Raw genomic sequence first — 19,102 nt, 5'->3', positions numbered from 1 at the left:
ATGCAAAATGCAGAATGCTTAGCCGTGTCTCTAATAAAACCGCTGTAACTTCAGAGGTAACGTTCATATGTTGATTAATGGTTTTCTTTCGTTTTTGATGTACTGCAGAATATTTTTATAAAATCCCAGGCCAGGAAAATCACCTTCATGCTTTTCTGTGTTTTATCTTCAGCTACTTTGACACAAAGGCACCTTTGATAAAGTCTTGCGTGTGTCAGCTTCCTTTTTATAGATACAAAAATATGTAAATGTACTGATCTGAATTATAATATTTCTGACTGTCAAAATTTCCCAGATTCAAATCGAATTTAATTGAATCGAATCGAATCGAATTAAATCGAATCGTGGATCGAATCGATTCGGGACCTTGTGAATCGGAAACGAATCGATTCTAGAAATCAGTGACGATACCCAGCCCTACATTTGAGTGTTTTCTTAGTATTTATTCTTAGTAATTTCTCTGCTTAACTTTATTATTCCTAGTTTATTAAAGAAGTTATCGTGTTATAAGTTACAATGTATTAAGAAGGTGACTATTTTGCAAATAAGAAAGGATTACTAGTATTTGTAGCCAATAAAATACATTTACATTACTCTCAACTGAAAAATTCTCTCATTCATTTCCCCTAGTTTGATACTGTGCCTGACACAACAGGCTTCTCCAACAGTGTAACACTCAAGGCCTTCACCATGAAGATGGAGGTAAAAGCAAATGTCTAATCTACATATACGAATACATTTTTATTCTATATGCAAGTGATACTTAGCACTTTTTCTGTCTTACCAGGAAGTGCTGGAAGCTAAATGTGAGCCTGGAGATGAGGATCCTCCACAGGGTGAGTTGGGCATCCTCAGTGTGAACTCCCTGAGGCGCAGCGTCAGCCAGGTGATGGATGGGAAGTCACTCACTGGAGACGATGACGTGTGGGATCCCAACATTTCAGGCCATGACAGTGGGATGGTGAGAGATCCCAAAAACGTATGCTGTGCCTGTTTAAACTGGAAGCACTAAAGGCCTTTTGCTACAGTCACAGCAGAGGAATGTAGTACGCTATATGCTGCTAGCCTATGACCTTCTCACGCTGCACATTTTTTACATTTGTCCACAGAACTGTAGGTATTTAAACACTCACAGGAGAGACAGACTTGCTTAATAAGAAAAAACATATCACTGGAAATATGACTATTTCCTTTAATAATCTCCATTCTTCTTCTACAGTTTATGGATGATGAAGAATTTGTTGATACAATCAAAGGTTTCAGCACTGTGAGGAAGGAGCACACCATGTTCACCGACACTAACCTGTGACCTGGCGGCAGGGACGGCAACATCCTGAACAAGACTCTTAAAATGCTTAAATCCACCCTTTTTCATGTTCAGCTAAAGCGTCATAGCAGCTGGCTAACAGTTCTCTCAAGATGAGCCACAGCTGCAGTAAAGAGGGGAAAAAAAGTAAGAGGAGCCCAATGGGATTCATGACAAGAACAGTGGAATAACTCTGTGAAGGAAGGAGAAGGGAAATGTTCTGACATTCAAACATTACAGAGTGGAAGGTGGAAGCAGCTGCTTGTGTGGAAGGAAAACTAGGACGCGTCTGACATCACCACTGGACACACAGAATTAAAGAAAAAAAAAAATCAAAGATACAGACACGTACGTTTGTTATTTATATCAAAGCTTTCCTGCCATTTTCCGCTGTAAACCCTTTGAAGTCATGCTGTATTTGGATGCTCTGTTAAAAACATCTCTTATTTAAACCTTGGCATGTTCATTCAGCTTTTTATGTCAGTTTTCCCCATATTTATATATCATAAACATATCTCAATTTTTTTTAATTAACTTTAACACTTCCAAAGATGAAGTAAAGGAAAAAATATCTGGAATCATTAAGAGAAGCATTACACTATAAGAAGGTTTTTCCTTCCTAGGTTCATTAGTTACTATTAATTCTTAGTTATTATTAATCTCTGGCTCTCTCCCAGGGCGAGTCTTTTGTTGTGCCTCCCTCCCCTGACCCCCAAACTGGTCATGGCTGATGGCTGTCCCTGGCTGGTTCTGCGGGAGATTTCTTTCTGTTAAAAGGGAGTTTTTTTAATGTGGCCCTGAGAGGCCAAATGGACTGCAACTTAAGAAAACACCAGCAATAAGAAAAACGCTGCAAAAGCACACAAAACACAATGGAAATAAGAAACACGACAACAGAAATAGAAAAAAAAGATTTCCAAAAGCACAAGGGAAGTGTTTCTAGGGAGACTATAAAACTACGGACCAGTTGCGGGAACCCAAAACATTGTAGGCGTGTTTTATCATGATTCATATAATACTGATGACGGATTTTTAGGCTAATAGTTAGGCTAACACACTGACCTCTCATCTTTTCTTTCCTCACAAAACCGATCGATCCTCCACTTCTTTTAAGTGTCTCCCAGCGCAATTCTTATTGCATATTTTGGTTCCTGCAACTGGTCCGTCGGGTTATTGTCTCCCCAGAAACACTTCCCTTGTGCTTTTGGAAATCTGTTTTTTCCTATTTCTGTTTTCTTTTTTCCTATTTCTGTTTTCTTTTTCTTTCTTTTTTTCCTATTTCCGTTGTGTTTTGTGTGCTTTTGCAGCGTTTTTCTTATTGCTGGTGTTTTCTTAAGTTGCAGTCCGTTTGGCCTCTCAGGGCCACTGTAGTTTTTCCTTCCCACTGTCGCCAAGTGCTTGCTCATTGGGTGTCATTTGATTGTAGCGTCTTTACATTCCAATAAAAGCACCTTGAGGCGACCGTTGTTATGTTTTAGTGCTAGACTATTTCTTGCAATTCTGTCACAAGCATAAACTCCTGTTTTCTGTTTTCTATATTTCATCCTCATACTTTGACATCTTATGTAGACCCATGTTTTTCTTTTATAAATCTTCCTATTAAGTTTTTACTTCCTCCAGATTTGGGAACAACCAAGGTCTTTTGCCAAAGTCTATGTTGGATTTCCTTCTTGAATGAACTGTATAATTCTAACGGCTCTCTCGTTGAGGACGTCTTTCCTTTCAGTCAGCAAAGTGCAACAGCTTGGTGAAGTCTGCAGGAAGTCCGTTTTGCATCTTGCATATTTAGGTCTGTAAAGGTATTTGTTTTGGAAATTTAAATGACAAGTTTAATTTCTTCAATTTGGTTTGGAAAAAAAATAATATGTAAACGTACAGAAATGTGTTTGGAGGTGTGTTTCATGAATCCACAATGTTCAGCTATTAAACTGAAACAGGTCTGTAAAATACAATTGACTTGCTTGTTAAGAAGTTTTTTTTTAAAAAAAAAAGCTGAATGAACAGCCTCTATTCAATCATTTTTCACCATTTGGGAGAAAGCTCCGGTCGCCCTGGAAAGAGCTGCTTGCACGTTTACATGCATTAGAGGGTCGTGATGGAGGAAAACGCTAGACTGTCTTAGTTTTATGACTTTCCAATCTATGTTTTCACAGTGATAACATTAAACTGGTAAATATGAGTCATTCATTTCAGGTGAATTTCATATTTTCCATGAAATCCAATGCATGATTCCCAGATCAGGCTTCCTCAGCCACACTTCCCGAGTTGCTCAACATCAAGCAAACAGTCATGTGAATAATTTCTACATCATATTGGAAAGTTTTTCAAACTTGACGAAAATGGTCTTCCTTGATATTCAAATACACAGTTTTGACACAGCAGTGACTTAATATGCACTAAAATAATTAGGATGGGACTTTTTACTCTGTTAGACATTTATGCAAAGATTAGGAAATCACACTTCATATCTGAAAGGTCAAGGTTGGACATGCACAGACCTAACCTGCAAATTGACAGGGAAAACAAGCATGAGGAGGTAACTCTAGTTTTTATTTTGAAATGGGTTGCAATGCAATGAGGGCACAAAACACTTGTACCATTACAGTCAATAATATGGTTACAAAACAAACATTTACATAATAAATTAATATATTGCAGTACCACATGAGACAGTAAACATTAAACCCCAAACTGGGGAATTATATTGCATTAAAAAAATGAGTTATTTGTTAACTGTACAAAGATTTTCAGGCATTTACAAAGGCAGCCTCTTATTTCATTGCTTGTTGTACATGTATAAATATAAATCTCTCAATTTGTAGTTGAACTGACATGTCTGCTGAGCAGGCCGGATGAGAGGCTCTGGCCTGAGACGAGATCTTTCAGTGACCTCTGTGCTGACTGCCATGTCATTATAAATCAGTGTTTTATTTACACAGATGGCATTAAAAGCTAGTTTAATTTAAGCACTTTACTAACCAGATTATGACAAATCAATAGACACCTTTCAAGATATGATTTAAGTATTTTGCTGCCTCTGATTTTAGGACTCCCGATTACTTTTTAAGAGTTAAAACTATAACAGGTTTCGCTGCTTGTCCCTTTAATCTAATATCCATATGCTCCTAAACAGACAAATCATTAACCATAAGAAATGTGTTTGCAACACTAAAGTGCATGCAGCACATGCTTGGTTGCGAATGTTTTCTTAGCTGTCAAAAGTAGAAACAGGTTACATATAAATAGTTTTAACACAGCACTACAAGCTTTTGACTTCATTTACAAAATAAATAGCCCCCTATTCATTTAAGCAACCGTTTGTGCAATCTTCCCCGACATTCATCATCTTCATCACTCCCCTTTCCGAGAGCGAGGCGTTTGATTATTACCCAGTAAAAGACAGACGTGTTAACCACAGCTATGCTATTATAAGAAGACCCCTACAACAAGCAGATGCTACTGCAGCCTCTACAGATGTCTTTACCTGCGCTACAGCTGCTGCTATGACTGCAGAGCGTACTACATGATTCTGAGCGGGTTCAGCCGAGTGGCTACTATGCATGAGAACATTTGATAGAAGTGCAGCAAGCTCCAAGTCTAGCTGCTAAAAGACGACTCAGGAATGTCAGCAACTTTCTGACGATGATTTAAACTACTAACACTGATGATCGTACCTGAGAGCTAGGCTAGACCTGATCTGACAGTGTGTGGTGCACCTGTAGCAGCTGGTGTTTCGAACGTTAGCGTGCCAACTTGCTGAAGACGCGGTTGGTTTTAGAGGGGCAACTCCTGCCAGTAAGTATTGCACTTCCAGAAAGACTTGGAAGAAAGCCCAGACTTTTAGTCCTAGTGCAGATCCTGAAGGTTTTCTCAAGCCTGGGATGAAATAACCTCAGTGACATCATGTTAAAGGTTCTCCAGAGCCGCCGAAGAAATTACCCAGCAGTTTTGCTGGCTGATTCATGATCCACAAACTGATGGTAATGTAAACTCAGGGGAGTGCCCCTTGGGAAATAAATGCATGTTAGCATCTTTGTTCACCTCAGCTCTGTTTTCTAAGCTTCACCACACACTAATCTACTGAGACGTACTCTGTGCTACGACAGCACACGATCAGATCACTGACGGAGTAAAGTGCTACCACTAAAATTTAACCGCTAAAGATGTAAGAGACTGGTTTAAAAATGCCACAACTAATAACAGATGCTTAACTATTTACCAAATCTGACTTCATTTGAGCTACAACACCAAGCTAACATACAATCAGACAGACTGGTTGCCACTAATGCTGAACTTTAGCACATGAGGTATCTGCAGACTTGCGAAATGACACCTCGTGGGGAAGTGATGACATTGGTGGGGATGGGGAGGTTACTACTTGAGGGCTCAGAGGTCAACAGACTAGATTTACAAAATGATTACAAAGTCCCTTATCTCACTAAAAACATCCCCTTATCCAAAAATATGCTTTACATAATTGTTCATCCAGCTACGACTTTAAGTCTTTCCACTTTTTTTCCCTATTTAAAAAAAGAAGTTCCCCAAACTGTGCAATTTCTTTCATCATATACAAAATATTTCATCTTAACATTCAGCTAACAGCTACTATCGAGTGCAAACCCCAAAGCAACATGCAACAACGTCACTACCTACAGTTTTGCATTTTTAAATTAAAGGGTTTGTTCCTTGATCCTCACCAAGCAGTTTTCAACCTTAAGACGCTGTCATGATGTGCAACCATCAACAAATGCCATTAATGCAATGGATTCCTAACAAGGAAATAACAAAACAAGACTTCATAACACGACTTGCCCAGCACTTTGAGATTCACAGATTCTGCCCGGATTCGTTTTTCCTGTCAGGCATGAACTACAAGGATGCAAATTTCACCTCACACAAGCTTGATGACGTTGCACGCAGGTTAAACTTTTGTTATTTTCCTGACTGTTCACAAAGCCCCGCACAAACCAGGAAGTGAGGTGTTCAGACTAATACTGATTACTGGCATCTATAGACAAGTTATCATGCAGTCAGAACATACACAGGGATGTAGTACTCAAGCATTAAAAAGTTAAAAGTTACATTGGAATATACGAGTCAAGGAGAGTTAAAATCCTAGGATCAACAGAGTTTTTAAAAAAAAGTACCACAAGGAAAGAAAGTCTATGATGTGGAAACTGGGGGCCACTTTGTGGGTTTTTCCTGGATTACCAGAACCCTCTTCTGATGGTCCAGTGGATGGTTCTGGAAACAGGAGTGTCGCCTTTGACTTTACGTGGGACAGAGGACTGTGGAGAGAATAAGACCAGAAACGCCCTTTACTTTATCTGCACAAAGGAGAGCTGCACATTAGGCGAAAGCAACTACAGCACGGACCCAGTGAGTGAAGAGGAAATGGTAAATACAGGTGAGAAGCACACATGAACAGGTAGCTACCACTACAAGCTCGCAGTAAAGGCAAAATATGGGTGTGCTTTTGTGTTTTAGGAGGAAGTGTAGTGCAGCAAACAAGCACCACAGTAGCGAGGAGGGAGTGAGGGGACGGCTGCTGCTTCTGGGCATAGCTAAGGTCACCAATGCGCACAGAGAGAGAATTGGATCTGTGGTCACCTCACAAACCTCAGTTTCCACTGCTCTCATACCAGAGCTACCCCCAAAGGACAACGCGGCACAGGTGAAAGACAAAGGAAGTACAGGTCAACACTGAAGGGTGGCAAGGAAAGCATTTCTCTCCACCTTTAATTAACCTTTGTGCAGCGGCTTACATTTCTGCACTGTCAGCTTCCTTAAAAACAAAGAAGGGAACTGTGCGTTTCCCCCTTTTAAAGCAAAACAGAGCGTGGGTGTCTGAATAAAGTCACCTGATTGTGAGAGATATAAAATTTTGACACCCCCCCCCCTTTTTTTTTAGTCAAATTATAGAGTTGGTAATAATAAAGTCTTAGTGCTTACCTTTGAGAATGTAGTCTGTTAGGAGGGCAGGTACCTTCTCACTGTCATCCCTCATGGCATGGAGGACTAGAATGAAGACAGCAGCTTTTTACATTCAGAAAACAACCACACAAACTGACAGGTTAGCCCCAATCAAACAGCAACACCGTGTTTGCCTGGTAACACAAAACTATTTTACAGAATGTCATTTTATCTGGGTTGGTGCTGATGATAAGAAGTTTGTCCAACTGATAAAATTCACACAGGTTTGGATTGTAATCATCGAATGTAAATTGTTGTTTACTTCATATATGAATCCAAACACCCTCCAAATGATGATGTAACACATTTGCGTTTCCTCTGATATGACTTTCGACTCACTCTTTGTGAGGATCTGGAGATCTTCTACAGACGGGGGGCCTGCTTTCTTCTCATAAGGGATCACTGTGGTCAGGTACTGCAAAGAAAATAAATTATGTCAAATACAATGACACAGCTACAAAAAGCTACACGCCAAAATAAAAAAAAATAAAAAATAAAATATGATATCTGTGAGCGCCATGCAGATCACATGAACATGTGCTAAATATTTGGCTGCTGGTTGCAACCTTTCAGCAGCCGCTCAGAGAAAATGTTTACTGAGGCGAGGGTAAAAAAATAAAATAAAAATATCAGATGACTGAGACGTACATGCTGGAAAAAAGAAAAACATTCGACAAAAGACAAAGATAAGAATGACTAAAGGGAAGGAACAAAAGAATATTAAAAAATAAATAAATAAGAAGAAGACAGATTAAAACGATGGCAAGCATGTGTTTGCAGCTGCACAAAAGGAAGCAAATATGGCAGCAGGACAAAAAAAAAAACAAAACAGAAGAAGCAGAGAATTTTATCTGCAGTGGAAGTGGAAAGAGGAAAGAGCAGGGGCACCTGTTTGTCCCCTCCTGTGTTGCCAAAAGTTTGACGGAGGCCATTTTGAATGATATTGGAGAGTCCCTCCATAGTGAGGAGCTACAAGAAGCGAGAGGAAGATAGAAGAAGCGAGAGATGAGAAGGATTTGGTTTCAGTGCGAAGAGAAGGAGAGCGCCTGGCAGAACCTTTGGTGCTGTTATGAAAGATTCTGAGACATGCAGACCGTTTATCAGGTTACGCATCTCTCCTCATAATTTAAACACTTTCATCAAAGTCATGCATGTCTTCTTCCACAAGCGTGACCACGTGACTCACCGTGCCGGGTATGTGCGTGCTAGCCGTCCTCTGGCCGTTGGGCCCCGTCGTTGTCGTGTGCCGGATTTTCTTCTTCTTCCGCAGCAGCTCGCGGTGCTCCTTCTGTCTGTTTTGCACTTCAATGAGCAGTGAGATGAAGCTGTTCTTCACCTGGATACATGCAAAAAACCAAAACAAAATTTAAAAAAACGGTTTAATTGTGACCACACTACCCTTTGCTATTCTCATTAAAATAATTATTAATATGCCAGAAATCTATTTTTGGATGCTTCAAAGAAAAAAACAAAACAAAAAACAGAACGGTGTGACAGAATCGTGACAATGACAAGTCAGGCTAAAAATAAAGCTGCCAGCGGTTCATAGGCTTGTAGAAAACTGTGAGAGCTGCTGCTATAAAACAAATAGGTTATCGATTAACTGTCCTTTCACATTAGGCTTATTTACCTCAAAGTACTACAGAGCTTTTCTGACAGGCTATTATTTTTTTTGCTGCCATTTGTCATTGTTGAGCCTTAACGTCATTGCCTTGCTGTGGATTTAAAAAATAATTAAATAAATCAAAGTACCTCCTTTTCATAGTCCAATTCATCTCGCAGAGCCAGAGCCTGGATCAGCTCCTCACTGTAGCGACGAATGGCCGCCTCCACTTCCTCCAGAGTTTCAGTCAGCTCCGACACGGACATCTGACGCAGCCCTGAGGACCATGTGAACATACGAGGAAGGAGGAGAGTGAAGATGGTGTACGTGGGTTGACAGGTGTTCACAATGAACAGCAGTTTACAAAATCCTTACATTGTATCTGTTAGTGACTTCAGTGCTATCACAAGGTTCACATGTGTAATAACAAGGTTACAAGCATCTGCTGTACCAGTTTAAAAGGAGACAAAGAGGCATTATCCATTTAAAGGTGCATTATGCAGCAATGTTTGAGCAAGCTAGAGCACGAATGCTGAGAGAAAGAGAGACAGCGCAGCTTTAGTGAAAACAAACATGTCAATCAGAGAAGATGTTGTTATTTTTCTATTGTTTCGATAAAGGTTAGGCTTCAACGCACAAAAAAAACAAAACACGGCCACGCCTCCATACAAATATGGAGGTGTGGCCTCTTTAAACAAGGTTTCTTTCTTGTTTAATGGAGTTTTTCCTTCCCACTGTTACCAATTGATTGCTCATGGGGGGGGTCATCTGATTGTTGGAGGTCTCTCTCTCTATTATTGTGGGTTGTTAATGTTACAATTTAAAGGCACCTTGAGGCAACCATTGTTGTGATTTGGTGCTATATGAATAAAACTTAACTGAATTTAATTTCAGGGTAGCGTTGCTAACTTAAGCTTCCTTGTGTCTTTTTTTTTCTCTAATGACATGGAAATGACTCCCAGTCTTTCATTGAAAAAAATACATCTTACAACCCACTAAGATCCAGACTTAAGAAGATGAGAAGCGAGGACGCTTCTGGACGTGCCGATGGTCTGACGTACAAATACAGCACTTCTAAAAGTAGCACAGAATGACGCCAGTTATCACAGATGTTGTGGAATCGATTACTTCTCATTAAGAAGCTTTGCATCCTCCGTTTTCCTGTCTCTTTCTTGAATGTCTTTCTAGGTCTCGCTGGGAAAAGTTGAGATCCAATATGGTGGAAGTCAGCACAAATGAAAGCACCGATAGAGGCAGCTTTTTATACTTCCACGACACAGACAGAGAGCAGAGGATGAGACAGTGATGTAACCTGGTCGCAACATTTCTTTTTTTAATAGACTCCTGCCTACGCAGCCCTCATGCTGATACTGGCTGGGGGCTACACGCCCACTGCCCGAAGGTTTCAGCAAAAAAGATCCTGAAGGCCATGAAATAATACACCTCCACATAGTTCCAGAGGGTAACAAGTAATTATAGATAATGGATTGCCATGTTTTGAGTCCATACAGTGTTTGTTGGGAAAAAACACATCTAATTTACACTTGAATGTTTTTAAGTCAGAAATATTTACAACCTACACGAAACCTTTTACATCTTAAACAAATTTAATGCGAGAAATGAAGAAAGAAAAGAAGGTATTTTGGCAACATCTTGTGTAGCTTTACATATTTTTATCCCTTCAAATAAGAGTAAATGTTTAAATACTGCAGACAAACATTGTGACAGTCACAGTCCTAGTTTCCAGTGTTTGAAAAAACCCAAAACCCACTAGAATCTGCAGTTAACAGATGCAAATACCTGAAACAAAATGGCCTTAAGGCTTACTGTGTACAAATGCATATTCCACCCCAGTCCAGCATTAGGCAGATATGCGCTTGTAATTATATAACATTTTGGGGCAACACACTTGCTGTTTGTCCGCATTTGTTATGCGTTATGTAAGAATGTTATCAGACGAGTGCATGTGCCTGACCATTTCTTCACGCACTGGACAGCACAGACACGAGGAACGAGCACGCCACCATCAAAGCGTTTCGCCTTTAAAGCTTTATGTTGCTGCAATTTAGTGGTACACGGTGATACTCACGGTCCTCGTAGCTGGTGTTGGACCCGGAGCGTTTTAGAGCATTGAGGTCTTGAGAGAGCATGGACAAGTCGGACTGTGAAGGACTCTCATCGTCCTCTGGGTCTGGAGACTCCTGCATCATCTCCTCTATCTCCTCAATCACCTGTACAAAAAACAACAGAGGTGGGCGGGTCAATCCAAATATCAATAGTATCAATACCAACGCTGGTATCGGTATCGGATTGATACTAGTGTGATGGGATAGGGGGTAGAAACAAAATGTCTAAGTTAAGCATGTAGCCCACTAAATTGTGTTAAAGAAATAATTCATTTTGAAAATGAAAAAACATTTATCCTCACCTCCCACTACAACTAGCACCGTGCTAAAGGCTTCACACATTTCCTCACAGAAAACATTATTGCTAGTTCACGTAAACATAGGCTGAAGTCAGAGTCCTACAGTCCCCAATTATCGGGATAAGGTGAGCGATTTCAAGAAAAAGCAGCAGAACCCAGTGTGTGTTTACATGACCAAAACGATTGGAACAACTGTTCTGATCTACAGTGGCTTGCAAGTGTTCGGCCCCCTTGAACTTTTCCACATTTTGTCACATTACAGCCACAAACATGAATCAATTTTATTGGAATTCCACGTGAAAGACCAATACAAAGTGGTGTATACTTGAGAAGTGGAACGAAAATCATACATGATTCCAAACTTTTTTTTACAAATAAATAACTGAAAAGTGGGGTGTGCGTAATTATTCAGCCCCTTGAGTCAATACTTTGTAGAACCACCTTTTGCTGCAATTACAGCTGCCAGTCTTTTAGGGTATGTCTCTACCAGCTTTGCACATCTAGAGACTGAAATCCTTGCCCATTCTTCTTTGCAAAACAGCTCCAGCTCAGTCAGATTAGATGGACAGCGTTTGTGAACAGCAGTTTTCAGATCTTGCCACAGATTCTTGATTGGATTTAGATCTGGACTTTGACTGGGCCATTCTAACACATGGATATGTTTTGTTTTAAACCATTCCATTGTTGCCCTGGCTTTATGTTTAGGGTCGTTGTCCTGCTGGAAGGTGAACCTCCGCCCCAGTCTCAAGTCTTTTGCAGACTCCAAGAGGTTTTCTTCCAAGATTGCCCTGTATTTGGCTCCATCCATCTTCCCATCAACTCTGACCAGCTTCCCTGTCCCTGCTGAAGAGAAGCACCCCCAGAGCATGATGCTGCCACCACCATATTTGACAGTGGGGATGGTGTGTTCAGAGTGATGTGCAGTGTTAGTTTTCCGCCACACATAGCGTTTTGCATTTTGGCCAAAAAGTTCCATTTTGGTCTCATCTGACCAGAGCACCTTCTTCCACATGTTTGCTGTGTCCCCCACATGGCTTGTGGCAAACTGCAAACAGGACTTCTAATGGTTTTCTGTTAACAATGGCTTTCTTCTTGCCACTCTTCCATAAAGGCCAACTTTGTGCAGTGCACGACTAATAGTTGTCCTATGGACAGATTCCCCCATCTGAGCTGTAGATCTCTGCAGCTCGTCCAGAGTCACCATGGGCCTCTTGGCTGCATTTCTGATCAGCGCTCTCCTTGTTCGGCCTGTGAGTTTAGGTGGACGGCCTTGTCTTGGTAGGTTTACAGTTGTGCCATACTGCTTCCATTTCTGAATGATCGCTTGAACAGTGCTCCGTGGGATGTTCAAGGCTTGGGAAATCTTTTGGTAGCCTAAGCCTGCTTTAAATTTCTCAATAACTTTATCCCTGACTTGTCTGGTGTCTAAATCCAATCGAGAATCTGTGGTAAGATCTGAAAACTGCTGTTCACAAACGCTGTCCATCTAATCTGGCTGAGCTGGAGCTGTTTTGCAAAGAAGAATGGGCAAGGATTTTAGTCTCTAGATGTGCAAAGCTGGTAGAGACATACCCTAAAAGACTGGCAGCTGTAATTGCAGCAAAAGGTGGTTCTACAAAGTATTGACTCAAGGGGCTGAATAATTACGCACACCCCACTTTTCAGTTATTTATTTGTAAGAAATGTTTGGAATCATGTATGATTTCCACGTTCCACTTCTCACGTGTACACCACTTTGTATTGGTCTTTCACGTGGAATTCCAATAAAACTGATTCATGTTTGTGGCTGTAATGTGACAAAATGTGGAAAGGTTCAAGGGGGCCGAATACTTTTCCAAGCCACTGTATATTGACATGATAATTTTTTATTGTTGTGACAAAAACGTTTTTCCTACTCTGTCACGTAAAAATAACGCTGCTTTGACATCCATGTTATGGTGCCAATATCCAAATCTCTGTAGCGAAATAAAAGTGCTCCTCCTTATTCATATGAATTTGGTGCATCTCTAAGAAAAACAAACAAAATCAAAATCATAGGGCAATGCTTTCACTTTGAAATGGTGTTACATTTCTGTGAGTTAAGACATCTTAGTACACAAATAAGCTGTTTATTCACCTTTTTGAGAGCAAAATATAAAGTCTATCACTCCATTGTACCTGCAAGATGGATGCGGATAAAAACCTGAGCTACAGGATAGCATGTCTTTTGAACATTATTGTCCCAAAGCCATCATTGCTAAGTGAATCTATTGGACACACATCTTTAGCCAAATGTGACTGTGTTGAGGATTTCAGTGCATCTTTGTAAGCTGGATAGATAGACTGTGTTTTCTGGTCTTCATAAGATGCAAAATATGTCAATTCTACTGAGGCACAATTATCCACATCAAAGTTTCTTTAACATCTGCCAAAACACAACATTGCTGTGCTCAGGTGTGAATGTTTTACCTGCTCGGCTGTGAAAAGCGGCTCATCATTGATGCACGAGACGATGATTGAGTGCATGTCCATCTGCTCCCTCAGCTCCTCATCGTCAGACAGATCTAAAGATTGGTTATCCAACTTCTGTCCCAGGGGAAAGAAGCGAGGGCAGAGATTGAGAGACAGATAGGAAACTTGGATGAGACAACAAACAGGTGGTTAAGTAGATTGAAGGCAGAGGGTTCAAACTGATTACCGATCTGTGCACTTCACTTTTAGAAATGTATATCTACTGTGTGTTTTAAACATCGGACATGACATTGGACCGTGTTTGCCTCTGCGGTACCTCGTGTTCGGTGAGGTTGAGGGTAGGCAGGTGTAAGGAGCGAGTGTGAGATGTCTTCCAGTCCACCGGCATCACATTGCCGTAGTTATCCGTCAGAGTGTTCCACACCCTGGAGCAAAGACACAAGCATCCGTGACGCAGTTAGGATTGGGTATTATGAGAAATAAAGACAAGTAGTGAGCAAAACAGAGAAGGACGGTTGAAAAGTAGTTTTATCTGTACACAGGACAGATAGCGTCCTTCTCTTTTTAGTATGACACAGCATTACTTGGCACTTTTTGTGTCCTGTTCTCTGACCACCCCCTCACCACTTCAACGCGTTCCTGCTGCTGAATCACACCGAAGCCGCTGATAAATGCGACAGCTCTAACAAACACGTCACTTGCCCAGGGTCTGCTGAAATGTGAACCATTGGTTCTCCAATTATTTTCAGAATTTTTACTATTAGAGCTCTTTCTGAGTATGTGACTAACACTGGGTGATTTGGGGGGAGCGTTACAGTGACACCAACAGACTGTTGAATGTTTACAATACTGTGCAGCATTCGAGTTTGGCAGACAACTTAGCAGAGACGAACAGATGGTGGCACGGAGTCTGTTCAACACAACAAGTTACTGTTAAACACAAATCCAGCATCATGCGTAAAACATATTTGTTAACAGACTGTCAGCAGGCTCGGAGGATTCTTGTGAAATGGATAAAGGTTAGGTTCAATTATATAAATACTGCGGGAAACTACTTTCATCTAGTCCCCCATGGGGTACTTTTGCATGTTTTTTTAAACTCTAGGACAGAAAATCAAATCAGTTCAGGGTTTAAACTCAAGTGTGCATGCAGGAGGTCCATTTTTTTCCCTCCTCTTTTGGCTCTGCATGTGCGAGCAGAGAGAGGATGGATGCTGTGAACCCATGTGTCAGAATGGCTCTGCATTGTCATAGCCTCTTGCTCATCCTCGGAAACACAAACACACAGACACACACAGGCAAATGTTTATATAACATGCACATTTCTCCCTGAAGTGCTCATGCACAGCTTGGGAAGCGTGGGGCTGTTGGGTTGTTCTAAATAGGGCAAAGGCTGGCAAGGAACTATTTTTTTGTGCCTTGAGCACTGACGCCGTCTCTGCCACGTGAGCGCGTGCCAAAACGCACCATTAGCTTCAGTTTCACCGAGTGCATTTGCATTTTAAAAACAAGCCTAGTTGTTATTTCAATTGAAATTTTCGATTAGTTTGTTTTTACCTCAGTGCTGAGGAAATTTGTCCGGATTACTTTAAGAATACATGTATGCTTGCGGGGGTACAAATATATATATATAATAATTTAATTTTTCTACCCACTTTGTTTCAAGCACACACACATTTGTCAACCCGCAGTTCGTCTCAGGCATGGTTTTGCCAGAGAACTCGTTAAGCGTCTAGGCACGTCCCGCAAAAGTGCAGTCATCCAGAAAAGACTCTCACCGAGTCTGGCACTGCTCTTTAGGCTTCACTAGGCTGCTGTCCAATTATTACGTTCCCCACTTCCTGTTTCTTTACCTACAACAACCATAAATGTTTTCTTTCCGCTGTCATGCCAGCTTCCCCACAGGATTCCACTGATCATTAAGTGAGACAGACTGCTACTTCTTTTTGCTGTGACAAGCTAACACACAGACATAACTGTCTGTGTGTTGCACTGAAGTGGGAAAAAAAGAAAGAAAAGAATAAAAATCAAAACTGGGTGCTCAAGCGGAGTTTTGTATAATTCTACGCACAATCCTCTGGACCCTCTGTCTGTGTCAAAAACTGTTAGAAAAGGTTTATGGAGGCTTTTGAATCTTAGGAAAGTTGTTCTGAATGGGTCACACATCCACCACCGTTTCCTGGGAAAAAGCAGACTCTGATGCCTCTAATTATAAGGAGGGGGACCTGTACAACCTGCAATTCCAATTTTAAAACTTCTTAGTGGGTACGTCTCACTCCAAGTAACTTTTGGACAAGTTGCTCACAAGGGTACGGCAACCTTTACAGCCTTAACTGTGTGCTACTATTTTGTGTTTCTAAAAAAGACATGATAAGTACACTTATGTTTGTGTGTTATTAATTTATCCTGACTGTGTTCCTCTATAATTCCTCTATAAAAGCAGAAATCTATGGCTAACCTCTGTTCTGTTCATATCGGCTGTAGGAAAGCTTCCCCACATCGTGTGCTTGCATCTTACAGTGCTACACTGTTGAAATATTAGTTACAAAAGGGAGGAGGAGAGTGACTCATGCAGTCAAGACAGCTTAGTAGTTAAAGTGACAACCACACTGGCTGCAGGGCTGATGTGACTTGCTGCTTTGAATTAATAGCAGGTTTTTATGTAAATGTGTATGTGTGCCTGTGAGATACAACATAAACTAAGTACCTCCATGTGGAATTTATAATAAATAAATAGAAAAATCTTTTAGTGATAAAAACCACCGAGTGACCTTGACATCACCCACTTGGGTTCCTGGACACCCATTTTGAATCCTCCTTTGAAGTTTAGAATTTTGGAACCATCAGTGACAATCTAGGGATATTAAGCACACCCAAACAGCAATCGTCAAACACAAGACAGATGCTCCAGAATCATGTGGCTTATGCATAAGCTATTTCAGCCTAAACAGAACCATAACTTATAAAAATGACCACTATACAAGACAATACAAGAAGATATCTATCCAGCAAATGAGGGAAATATTTACTCAGGTACAAAAAGTACTGCAGTTAGAAGTGGGATGGTTTTTCCTGTCTTTCTGTGCTGCTCCCATTAGAAAGAATGCAGGCTTAAGGCAATTAACTGGACGTTTCACACCGGACTATGTAGAGTCCACGGTGAGACCAGATGTTGAAGTCAATAGAAGGGTTTGATAAATTCTTATTTCATACCCAGTTATTTCATTTATCATGACATTTTGTGGATTTTCTTCTTTTTGTTACCCATCCCACTGTTTTTAAACATTAATCTAGTGCAAGGTGCATGTGGCACAGCAGATAAATAAGGAGCACGTACATCAGTAAATACTGATAAGCCACCATTAGTGACATCAGGGTAGCAGTAAAATCTATGAATACATGACTCTGTATCCAGAAAGAGGAAACATCATGAAAGCCAAAAGCAGAAACTCTTTTGTGTCGTGTGAGAAAGGCGATTTGAAAACAGGAGGAGACAGAGCATTTGCACAGGGGTCAACAACTATTCAGTTATTCCCAAATGTACAATTTAAGGATCACTAGTTTTATGGCCAACATCAAGCAGTCCAGCATGAAATCCAGCACTGTTAACGTGGCATCAACACGTCCTCAACACATAAATAGCTCTTGATTCCTTCTTTAGATAGCAAAAAATCTGTTTATTTTTTGTATTTGTTGCTTGTAAAATGCTATTCCTTCTTAAAGACCAACTTAACGAGTCAAGCGGTGACAGATAATGGGTTTAACACGTTCAGTTATGTGTTATCGTAAGTGTATTCTGGCTAAATATTGCATAGCACTGATTGAAGCTAGCTAAGATTCCCATAGTGCCAATGTAAGGTTAGCCTGGAGAGGAGAGGCTAAAGTGGTTAGCTAGCCGGGAGATTAAAAGTTAGCGCTAAGAAAACTGGCAATAAAAAAAAAAAATCACACTCACTCGTCGTCTTTCAAGTAATTATCCTCGGTGATAGGTTTAATGGGAGCTATGTTTTCCGTTGTAGTGTTGTAGTTTCGGAAACACACTGTGAGCTTCTCGTCGAAGTCGTGGACAAGGTCCTCCATCGACTTGAAGCTGCAGATCTCCCCAGAGAAACTGTTGTCCAGATCCGAGAAATCGTCTAGGCCCGACGAATCGCCCACGTTTGAGTTCAGCTTGTCCAGTGGGTCGACCGCGTCCGAGGACGGCTTGAATTCGTTAAAGTCCTGCCAGTCCTCATCAAAGTGGGCTAACGGCGCCGCCATGACTGCCGTGGATTCTCGGTTCAGTCAGAACCGTCGATGTTCTCTCTGCTTTCGGCTTTGACTCTCGACCAGACTGCGAGAAGGAGACACAGAGGAGAAGCGGGGTGGGCGGACCGAGCCGCGTGACGTCAGCGGCGACGTCCCTCCCCTTTTCCATGGAGCAAAACAAACACGGCAGGTGTTGTGCCAAAAAGTGATCCATGTGTCGAAAAATTAGGTTTCCGCTGTTTCTATGTTGTTTTCATGAGTTATATCTTGTTTGTATGTACTGTTACCCTGTTGTTTTAAATACCGTCTGCTTTTAGGCTGAGAACTACCACATAAGTTCGTTCTGTGACTGCATGGCAATAAAGAATCTTTGTATCTACAAAAACTGATTGCAGCTTTTACCTTGTGACAGGAATGATCTCATGAGAGTTATGTTTGACAGATTACGGGACAACAAGTCATTTATAACAGATCACTTTTTGGCAGGTGATCACTGGAGTCTTTGCTATGGCCAGTACTCCAACGACATAATAATCATCAAATCATTTTAGCAACCCCGATAATCTTTCATCCATCTGCACAAAACATATCATATATATATATATATATATATATATATATATATATATATATATATATATATATATATATATATATATATATTGTTAAAACTCCATTTATTTATTTATTTTTTAAAATCTGAGTAAATGACATGTAAACAAGTAAATGTCATGTCAATGACTTTGCACATACACGACAGTTTCAGCGTCGTATATGATACTACTTTCTCGCCTGTCATTGTGGGACAAATGCCATTTGTAGTCCGAAATTAACCAGCAGGGGGCGAAAAGGTCCAAAGGATCCAGTTTTTTTAAGCGCCTAACTGTAAATATTCAAGTATCATATATGGAAGGCTTTTTCCGCCTCTGAAAAAAAGAAAAGAATAAAACAAATGCAGTTTGTAAGTCAAAATTTTGGGTTTGCGTTTGTATCTCGAAATTTAGACATTCTGACATAGGTAACTCAAAATTGAGAGACAATAATGTGGCATTTCAACTTAGCTCTGCCTGGCAATTGTATTTATGTATCTATTTTA

At 40.6% G+C, this 19,102-nt stretch overlaps 1 protein-coding gene across 4 annotated transcripts; it reads right to left on the bottom strand.

Annotated features, from left to right (window-relative positions):
• Positions 1-3,773: 3,773 nt before the first annotated feature.
• Positions 3,774-18,132, bottom strand: LOC134642955 (fasciculation and elongation protein zeta-2-like). 4 transcript variants are annotated; one of them, XM_063495067.1, is made up of 11 exons: positions 17,714-18,132; positions 14,075-14,183; positions 13,756-13,872; positions 10,972-11,113; positions 9,032-9,159; positions 8,466-8,615; positions 8,168-8,248; positions 7,619-7,694; positions 7,259-7,324; positions 6,917-6,953; positions 3,774-6,594 (listed from the first exon to the last, which is right to left on the bottom strand). In XM_063495067.1, the coding sequence occupies exons 1-10, from the start codon at positions 18,016-18,018 to the stop codon at positions 6,943-6,945; spliced, it is 1,185 nt and encodes a 394-aa protein (XP_063351137.1). In that variant the 5' UTR covers positions 18,019-18,132; the 3' UTR covers positions 3,774-6,594; positions 6,917-6,942. The 4 variants fall into 4 exon arrangements, with proteins under 4 accessions (XP_063351137.1, XP_063351138.1, XP_063351141.1 ...); XM_063495068.2 differs by having other exon boundaries at positions 3,775-6,594; positions 6,926-6,953; XM_063495071.1 differs by lacking the exon at positions 6,917-6,953 and having other exon boundaries at positions 3,777-6,594; positions 17,714-18,033.
• Positions 18,133-19,102: the final 970 nt, after the last annotated feature.

This window comes from Pelmatolapia mariae, linkage group LG15 (assembly GCF_036321145.2).
Source record: "Pelmatolapia mariae isolate MD_Pm_ZW linkage group LG15, Pm_UMD_F_2, whole genome shotgun sequence".
NCBI classification, from domain to species: Eukaryota; Metazoa; Chordata; class Actinopteri; order Cichliformes; family Cichlidae; genus Pelmatolapia; species Pelmatolapia mariae.
The sequence above is the reverse complement of the archived record's forward strand: the minus strand, read 5'-3'. Positions and strand labels throughout refer to the sequence as shown.